Source organism: Trifolium pratense, linkage group LG7, assembly GCF_020283565.1.
Source record: "Trifolium pratense cultivar HEN17-A07 linkage group LG7, ARS_RC_1.1, whole genome shotgun sequence".
NCBI classification, from domain to species: domain Eukaryota; kingdom Viridiplantae; phylum Streptophyta; class Magnoliopsida; order Fabales; family Fabaceae; genus Trifolium; species Trifolium pratense.
This window is the reverse complement of record NC_060065.1, coordinates 39,448,288-39,458,965: the sequence shown is the minus strand read 5'-3', so window position 1 is coordinate 39,458,965 and position 10,678 is coordinate 39,448,288. Positions and strand designations below refer to the sequence as shown.

At 32.6% G+C, this 10,678-nt stretch overlaps 1 protein-coding gene across 1 annotated transcript; it reads right to left on the bottom strand.

Annotated features, from left to right (window-relative positions):
• Nucleotides 1-1,913: 1,913 nt before the first annotated feature.
• Nucleotides 1,914-10,618, bottom strand: LOC123893947 (cyclin-T1-3-like). Its single transcript, XM_045943788.1, has 7 exons — nucleotides 10,458-10,618; nucleotides 9,252-9,408; nucleotides 8,795-8,876; nucleotides 6,759-6,893; nucleotides 2,676-2,851; nucleotides 2,443-2,594; nucleotides 1,914-2,184 (listed from the first exon to the last, which is right to left on the bottom strand). Exons 2-7 carry the CDS (start codon nucleotides 9,404-9,406, stop codon nucleotides 2,117-2,119), a joined length of 768 nt encoding a protein of 255 aa, XP_045799744.1. The 5' UTR covers nucleotides 9,407-9,408; nucleotides 10,458-10,618; the 3' UTR covers nucleotides 1,914-2,116.
• Between the last annotated feature and the right edge of the window lie 60 nt (nucleotides 10,619-10,678).

Here is a 10,678-nt window from a genome sequence, read left to right as displayed (position 1 = left end):
CATTATATTTTTTTTACTAAATAAGAAACAATATCATGTTGAAACTAGGAATAAAGGATTTTTTAATAAAATTGAAAACAACACAAATTCTTTAAAAAACTGGGCATGGGTCTCTTTTCTATTACTATTCCTATTTTTTTCCTTTAGGAAAACTAGGTCTGAGCATTACAATATTGTAATATAATAAATTTTATACACCCCTAACTTATTAATACTACTATCCTGTAATTTTTTTCGGAGGCCCTCATTTTTAAGAGGTCTTGTTCCATGGCCCATGTTGCACATGAGCTTGGGCCGCCCCTGGTCATAAGTCTACCAAGAGCTACTTTCCAAAGAAAATAACATATCCTATTATTAGGACCATTCCATTTAGAAACTAGCTTGAACAAGTGTGAATTAATTTTCTCGATGGATCTTTTATCCATGAAAATTGAAAAGTGAGTAGGCCGAGTTAAGAGAAAATTTATCATTCGTAGTAGCACTCCAATATGGAAAATTTGAATGCAGCTCTATGGACGGGGGTTTAATAGCAACTATTTTGGTACGAACATCGTCGAACAATATGTTTGGTTAAGGACCTCCCATTTTCACCCAATGTCATCGGCATGAAAACAAACAGAGTAGTTTATCTGATCAACTGAAATACAATTAGCAAAATTGGTGCTAAGAGGAAAAATATCATCGATCCACTTATGCTTCCAAGACCTAACATCTTTTCCATTTTGAATGGACCAAAATATATTAATTTCAGCATCATCCCAAACATTGAAAATAACTCTCCAAATATAGTTATTCTCTCTCATTATTAACTTTTTCATTTGTTTCCTTTTTTAGTATGCTTAACTAGTGCTCCCGGGGCACCGGTTAGCATAGTGCCCCGGGGGCACAGGTTTGCATAGTGCCCCCGGGGCACTGGTTAAGGATATAAATATGGAAATTTTATCTCATAATTTGTGCATTCAATGCTTTAATGATGTACAAAGTTATTCTCTCTCATTATTAACTTTTTCATTTGTTTCCTTTTTAAGTATGCTCAACTAGTGCCCGAGGACACCGGTTAGCATGACCTTTTTTTAATATATATGTATTAAAAAGAATTCAAAGGATCATGCATAGCAATGTTGTCTCTCTTAGGTCTATGGGTATAGTTTTCAAAAGGATTGGTTTTGCCAACCAAAAAAAATTAGTGGCGCAACTTGTTGCCTGTTTGTCTTTCACTCATGTGTAATTATTTTGAATATGTTAGAGATTTGTGTTGGCCTCATTTTGCTAAAACAAATACTCAAGCTAGATGTTGGATACAATGCTTCAACATTGGATACAACATTCATGCTTCAACATTGGATACCACATCCAGTGCGCTCTGTTTTCGCGAATGATATATTTTGCTTGAGATCTCTGAAAGATTTGATTGAAAAATTAATCCACGCCTTTTTATTTGTGTGCCAAGACGCAGGTGTTTCCAAAATCTTCAGAAAGCGGTTTATGTGTTACTTGTTCCTAAACCTTAATCTCTTGCCAAAGGACATATATTTTTCATTAATAATTATAATTTATTACAAAAATCATACAAAGGACATATGCTTATCACAAATCAATAAGTTACATTTATTAACTTTGTGCTATCTTCTAAATAAAAATTCAAATAATTAAAACATATTAATTATAATTTTTAAAAAATATACACAAGACAATAGTTTTAACAAAGCAATTTATTTTGTTTATAACCCTCTGGTTCCTAGGTGAAAGAAGCCCTAGTAGTCCAGAATCGGCCGACTAAAACAAATTTATTAATTTTATAAAAAGAGCACAATAGTTTCACTTATATTTTAATAACAATAATTTATAACAAATTTTTAATTATTTTATTCTAAATAAATTTTTACACTAACATATTAACGAACTTAAATATATCATAAAAAAATATAACGAACTTAAATATCGAATAAAATTCAATCAACTCGTCCAAGTGCATGGAACTATAAAGTAGTTAACTATAAATTCTTTTAGCATCACATTCCAATCCAAACTTTAAACAACTACTCAAATATTTTGAGCACAAACAAAATTACATCTTTGAAATTAATCTTTAAGAGTATTGTTTTCATGCTCTTTTTCATTCAGCATCATTGGACTGCGGCATTCGATTTTGTTCATACAGCTCGAGCATTTGGTTACTCACTTCTGCAAAAAGTAGGTAAACATTGGGAGTTGCATTGAAATAAAAAATTATAAATTACTGTTATTATACTCAATGTTGGCATGATTATACCAATCTACTTTAATAGTAGAATACTAAGATACCACCACACTCCAAATAGAGGGAAACATGCAACATGAGTTAGAAGATGGAAAAAGGGAAATGATGATGAGTTGGTACTTTTGTTTCTCATTTCTTTATACGACTAGTAGTATATATTGAAAAGAAAAAAAGAAACCAACCTTCCACTTGGTGTGGGGTGACATCAAACTCTTGCCACCAGACCTTCTTCCCATTTGATGGGAGCTCCACCCTTAGAAACTTGGAAGCAAGGAATATGGCTCCAGCTGCAATGTGATGGGGCTTAAATTGCAAGCAAAGAGATGTCCGAAGTCTGCGCATGTCACACCCTAATTTCAGGAAAGGAAATTCCAAGGCCATAACAAAAATGGTTTAATCATCATACGATTCATACCCATCATTTACAAAATTCCGAGCAAGAACAGGAAGGGCATTTTGAGCAACGTTAAATTTCTTTATTGCCTCATCAAGAGGTATATAAGGATGGTTCACTATAAGATCAGAACCAAGAATTGCAAGAACAAGCTTCTGTGCAAGTAGAATTAATTCCTTCTGCTGCTCATACACTTCCTGTTTCATTGCATGTAGAATATATTGGATGAGAAAAATTTATATTACATGATGTAGGAAGAAAATTAAACCTTCAAAAGAAATTCAAATTCAGTAACAAAGAACAAAAAAGTGATCAAAATCAATCCAGATACACTTCCTGGGCCATTTTTGCAAGTAAACAAAACAATTAAATGCATGCGAAAAATTTATATTACTTGAGGTAAGAAGAAAATAAGAATTATAAAAAAAATAAAATAAAATTCAATCTAGATACAACTTGCAAATAAATCTTTTGCCTGCAATATTCCCTTCCTGGCAGCAGCGACAAATACATTACATGACAGAAATGTAAGCATTTTTCGTCAAAAAAAAAAAAAAGAGAAATGTAAGCATTTCCTCTATAATAGATGTTAGGTTTAAGTTCGTTACTTAAAACGATATTTACCAGAGCACCTAAATCAAACGACTGCATATGAAACAGTATATCAATAGGTAGTTCATGTTCATCACAGGGAGTAGAGATTCCTTGATAATAGAAAAAGAGGTGGTAATAAGCAGGGAAGGGAACAATTAGAGAAATCAGTCTGTTAATATAAAGCTGTTGATGGATAGTTTTTTGGCTTAAATATCACATTGGTCCCTGTATGTTCCCGTTTTTTTGGTTTTAGTCCCTGTATATTTTTTTTTTTTAAAACAGTCCCTGCATGTCCAATTCCTTTTGGTTTTCGTCCCTCCCCTCTCAAAAATGCTGATGTGGCTAACGGCATAACATGTGGCATGCTGACGTGGCGAATGAAGGACCAAAACCAAAAATTAAAGTTTAAAATCCCCAAAATTAAAAAAAAATATTGTTTTTACTTTAACGTTTTTTAATTTTAAAAATAAATAAAAAAACAATTTTTTTTTAGTAAGACAAGTTATATTATTAACAACTTTTTAGTGCCTTAATGGTCACTTGTTATTAGTTTGTGCAATATTAAGGCTCCGTTTGAATTAGCTTATATTTGAGCTTATTCAAACAGCTTATACAATATAAATTATGTTTTATGCTATTTTATAAGTTCACACTAGTGAAAATTGTATTGTATAAGCTATTTTATCATAAACTACCTTGACAAACTTATAATACTCCCTATTGGTAAATTAAAATAAATGTATAATAGGAAAATAAGGTGCAAAAATACACTTTCTTAATATTATTTTTTTTCTTTCTAAAATGTCAAGTAATTTGAAACGGAGGGAGTAATACATAAAAATTTCATAAGCTGTTTGCATAAACTCAAAACTAAGCTAATTCAAATGGGGCCTATGTTGATGTGCAATTTTAAGCACACTGTCATTATAGCCAGAATTTTTAGCATGTCCTAAACCAATTTTAGCACAATGTGAACAAGTTTTTACACTATAGGCTTATCCGCTTATGGATTTTAAATTTTAGCACTCTTATATATATATATTTTAAATTTTGTTTTCTATTTGAAAAAAAATTGGTTTTTTTAAAAGTAAAAAATGTTAAAAAATTGTTTTTCTTTAAAACCAGTTTTGTCCAAAAATTGATTTCCAATTCAGTTTTGTGAATTCTCCCACTACCTCAAAAACCAGTCTTGTTTTTACATTGTATCTCAATCGTCCGAATTATACACCCCAGGATCCTTCATAATCCAAATGAACAAATCAGAAAAGTCATCCCTAGTTTCAACCCATCACTAGTGGTACTCCTCCATTCTCCACCCTTTTCCTCCCCTCTTACCCCATTTTTACCCGTCACCACACCCAGCGGGGCAGAATTCCCCGGCCTCACAAACACCCCAGGGCTCTGTCATAACTCCCACTTCAACGACCACAACATCACGAGTCCTCATAACCAGGATCTGACCGGAGCTTTTTCAACTCCAGTCTCTTCCTGGAAAATTCATTGCAAAAGAAACAGGATGGAGGAACACTAATTGTACTGCTGCTGGATTTGGTGTTGCAAAATCTAAATGTGTGTAACTGTGTGGGAATGGAGGAATGAATCTTGAGTGAGCAAAATTTTGACCATGAATAGAGATTCAAATTAGGATAAGGGTTTGTAATATCGATTTCTGACTGCAAAGGAGTGTACTGCAATTGAGCAAACATAGAGTAATAAGAGAGACTGAAAATCAGACAACCAAGTTTGAATATGGACCTCAACTTCACCAGTCAGGTTTACTAAATCAGACAACCCAACTACAAAAAAAAAAAAAAGGGCCAATTCACGCATATGGTTGTGCTTATGGCCTTGTAACTGGTTATTCTGTTTATCCCTAGATATTAGCTAGGAACAGGATAGTTAAGTTAGTTACTTAGTTAGCTAGGTGGCCGAACAGTTAGATAAATGAGAGAAACAGGAGGGAGAAAAGAGATTCAGAAAATTAGACAGCTTCTGTGAGAAAGGGGAAACCCTTGGACGAGAGAACTCCCATCCTGCATGTTCAGCTATGGAGTCAAGTATTGAAACTTCAGAAACAGAAATAGAATTTGTCTGCATTCATCTCTAGGAAGCCTAGAAGAATGTGGCCATGGTAGACAACATAAAACAACTTCATGTTTGACGCAGGTGTGTAGACTAAGAAACTCAGAAGAGATGGGGTTCCCCTGCCCATGCGTTAGCAAGTTGAATAACAGGAAGGAGGCGGTAGGAGCAGCGGAAATGGCAACAAGGAGTACCAATCATTCCAAGTTTCAAAGGATAATATCCTCAAGGCTGGATTGCTAGTGCTGAAACTTTTCAGGTGCAGACAATTAAACAAGCACAGAAAGTTCTTCTGATGCTAGGGTCAGGGACACAACACTGCTCAATATAATCAAGTGAGTGAGAAAGGACCAAGGATCTAAAAAATAAATCAACAGTAAAGAATCAACAAGTAGGCACTAGACAGACTATTATTCACGTAAAAGAGGATTTACAGAGGAAAATAATTCCTACTCCCACAAAGCCGGGCTCTTATAGAGAGCACTGCTCTCGATTCAAAACTAACACAAATGAACGCCAAAAATACCTGCTCTCTATTCATAACTAACTCAAATGAATGCCAAAAATACATTTCTCCTCACCTCTTCTGATTATATGATGATCGAATTCCCCTCATGATTCCCTATTTTACTCATTTTCTGCCAGCGCAGCATTTCAGGCATTATCTGACTTCATTTTTCCCCAATCTCTCCTGTTTTACAACTTTCACACCTTAGGACTACATGACACTTGCTGAACAAAAACCTCATTTGTGGGCTGATTGCATTAATTTGGGCTCTATCAAGAGTGAAGGGTGAAACATGGTGGGGAGATGACCAGTAGGAATCAACAATTTGCACATTGAAGGGATGATGGATTATCAAGAGTGAAGCGTGAAACATGGTGGGAAGATGACCAGCAGGATTTTCAAGAGGGTGGCATTAGGATAGTTGGAAAGGAAACAATTAGAGAATTTAGTTAGTTAGTTGGATTGGAGGGGATACCAACTTGATAAATGGGGTAATGATAATGAGGAAAGAAAATAGAGATTTAGAAAACAAAATAGTTTGTGTGAAGAAGGGAGAATCCCTTGTGAATGAGGGACTATAATTCTCTCCTTGTATGATCAGATTTTGAACCTGTCTACTCTAAAATGAAGGGATGCGATTTTAGAGGATAAAGGACAGAGTACAATGATAACCACAACACTTAAATTTTAATTAGTACATGCAAATGAATAACAAATTATGAAGTCGTTTAAATCCAGATCATTGATTGGAAAGGTTACAATTGTGCACTTTAACCTTTAAAATAACCCCTTCATTTGGAGGAGCCAAATCCTCATCCCATTCACTATTGATAGATTCACCTATTTCATTCTATCTTAATTCCTATTCTTCAATTCTTAATCATGGGGTTTGCAACAATGGAACATATTAAGTGGCATACCTTCTGTTCGATTCTCTGAACTGCTGTTGGATCCTTCTTATTTATCATTTGATATGAAACAAGGATTACATCTTTCAATTGGCGAGGAGTTTCTTCAACTTTGCCAGCAAGAAACATGCACACTGTTGCAATGGTCTGCATAACATTGTAACTTATTAATTATCACCATTTTAATATTTCATCATACATATTATTGACCATGCATCCTGTGAAAACATAAAAACAAGTAATGACATATATTACAAACAGAAGTACATGTCCATGGACTCAAATAAATGCTGAAAAAAAGTAGGAAAGCCAAACAGATAGAAGATAAAGATGAGAGTAGATTCATAAGTTTCCCAAATGAAAAAAAGAAAGAAAATACAATACAATACAAACAAAAACATAAGACTAAATATTCTAAATAGCACAGAAAAAACTCAAACAACTAACAAGGGATGAAGTGGGCTGATAACCGACATAGAAGAATTCTACAACTGCAATTTTTGTTTAGCTATAACAATAATCATATTATAAGAAAAGTCATTATACTGAATTCTTAATATAGATTTCTATCCTGATATGCTATGAGGGTACAACCTAATAAAGCATATACTCATCAATCTTTTGGTTTAACATATTTATAATCATCACCCAAGATGCTCAAATATAAAATATAACATCAGGCATATATATTAATATCTTCACATATCTTTACATGCCATGGAATAAAATCAATTACTACCATAGCATCCGTGTAGTTTTGATACCTAAAACAGCTAATTAGTTATCACATCACACTCCAATGACTGGTGCCTACAGATTAACCAAGATAATAGTAGTAGAAAAATATTAAACAAAATATGATATTGCTATTTTATCAGTGGAATAATGATAATTGCAATAACCCAACTCGTGGAGCTCGCTGATATCATGAGTTTGAGTTGTCACTGGAATCCTAAACTGATCAACCACACCACATTGTGATTTCATGTGCACGGGATCACTAAACTGCACAAATTTTACAACTTCGCACAGATCCATAAGATGGGATAGGACAGTGATTAGATCACTAAGCATATGTTAAAACTTAAAACTACCCAGTAAGTTGGATGACCGAAAAAAGAAAATATTATATTCTCATGATAATGTCTCTCAAGTCTCAACAATGTAGTGTTATGAATTTAATGCGAAATTTAAAGTATTTGCAATAGAATAAAGATCAAATATAAGTCCAACATTGGTATAAAAACAAGGTAACCAAAAAACTGGCTGATTGCCACGACCTCAATATTCAATTGCTGGCAACAAAACTACCAATTGATAAGCCAACTCTTTCGCCAATCATTGTATAGCATACACCCTTTCAATTCACAATTCCCTACCTCATACACGGCTCCTACGGGAACGGGACACCTTACTGGATATTTTTATTTTTCTGGCTATTTGTGGCTTTAATTGGAAGAATATTGCTTCTAACTTTGATTACGTGAATAGCCAAATTTCACCTCTGTTTGATCTTTTATCAATGCGTGGTTGTGTGTTGGGGTCCTACATATTGGACATAACAGCGTCTATGTGCCTAGATTGTCTCGGGTGTCCTTGTTTGTATTGTATCCATGATTCACACACTAAAAAATAGTGCACCAATTTTTAAGTGCCAAAGTTAGATACATAAGCACTACAATAAGTATAGCACAAAAAGTAAATAAACCAGTCTTCAACAATAAGCCATTTGTTTTTAACTTTTATCAACTTGGAGATATAAATAACTGAAGCATTTTATCCTTTAATGTTTTTCCTTATAAATTTACAAGAATACGTTAATGTCCACACTATCGTATTTTAGTTTAACTAACCACAATATCCCGCATACATAAAAGATAGTGCACAATTGTTGTCACAACAGCAAAAAAATTAAAATATAATTAATACCCGACAATCTATATTAATTATCCAGCCAAAAATGGATATGCATCAAATTTATTCATATTTCAATCAGATAACAATTAACACCATAAAATGTGAGTTATCATAAAAAATTACAGACTCACCCTCCAATCATTATTTGCATGGGACTTCCGAAGATAGAATCTATGACAAAAGATCATTGCTGTTGCAATAGTTACTTGAGGTCTGCATCAGATTTAAATCAGTATCAACATCAGGATAAATGAAGGTAAGTAACATCATCACCATTTATTAGTAATTTAAATATGATAAGAAACAAAGTTTTCCATAAATCTCTAGCAAGATAATTTATAAACATGTTAAGTCATTATGATAATTGATAATCCTAATGAGCTCCAATAAACAAACAAATCACATAGAAAACAATCTTACCTTCGGTACAAATTTAAAAATGATTTGCCAGGGTACATTAATACCAGTTGAACATAGAGAAACCAAGGATACTTGCAATGAAGCACACGTCTTAAAATGGAAAATAAATAAAAGCAGCTTATTGCTTGCAGTTAAGATAGTTTATCTAAGGCTACCGATAAAACTCACACTTTAAGTCGCATGCCTAAATCTTGCAGAAATGTACAGTATGATTTGCGTAGGTAATTTTCTTGCTTCAAATCAATGCCATCTGCTAGGGATGGTGAATTTTCTTCAATCTCACTCCTAGAAAAATACCAGCTTGATCCATCCTCTTGATCCATCACTAATGAGAAACAAATAATAAATACACTAATCACTAATGTGCATGACAAGTATCATAACGATTATAAATTTATAATCCCCAATTATGTTAGCAAGGTCAATTTTCTGTACTTTAATCTTGATATAAATGATTGATTCTACAATAATTGTATAGAAATATAAAACAACTTAATTAAGCAATTATATGATAAACACTTATCAAATAAAAACTTACAAAAGAGTTATTTCCACTATCAAAAGCTTACAGAATTAAACATCACATAATATCTGTATAAGCTCTTTTAATAAACTATCTTGCAATATCCATGAAAACAAGCTCAAAACCACTAGTAGAGATATCATAGGGCCTGTTTGTTTCAGCTTTAAAAAAATGGATTTTTTCTTTGTATTTTTTAAAATAGATTTTGTAAAATCGTTTTTCAAAATATTACACGTTTTTTTGTATTCGTTTTTTCTAAATTGAAACACTAATTTTGACATCATATAACATAAACATGCATTATTGAAGATCAAAACATAGTCAAAATAGCAATTTTTTCAAAATGTTGTATTTCAAAAATGATTTTTATGAAAATCTATTTGAAATAGCTTCAAAATTAAGTGATTTTTTGAAATTTTAATATCCAATTTTTTTCTTCAATAAAATGACTAAATTCCTAAAATAACATTTTAAGAATAACTATTCAAACCAAATTTTCATTCTAAGCTTTAATTAAAAGTTTCTTTGTAAATTTTTTTTACACAAATTTATGTAACACTATAAAATATATTTTTAAAAAAATGCAAAACAAACAGGCCCATAATCTATTTTCATTATTTCTTCAAATTTCCAAACAATTGCACAGGTGATTATATAATAAGTCCAAATAAGCTCTTTTGAATGACCCTAATGGCTATAATTTGTTACTTATCATAGCAATTTGTAGTAAAACTAAACAGGAATTAACAAAAATACTAATGAAACGTGAAAGCGAACACTAATTTACTTATCGAAACAAAACGAACTTAACAAACTGAAAATTACATGAGCAAAAGGCGTTTAACCGTTACCTGAAGTTGAGTTTCAGTGTCGGAGAAGAATTGATGAGAGCGACACGAATTTTCTCGGCGAGCAGTGGGAAGACGAAACCAAAAATTAGGGAACAAGTTGTGGCGCGAGAGTGTGTGTGGAGAGAAAGAGAGAGGTTTTTTTTTTTTGTATATATTTTAACAAATATTTATTTCTATTTTATAAACATATTTATTTTCTTTTTAGATAGATATCTTTCAAT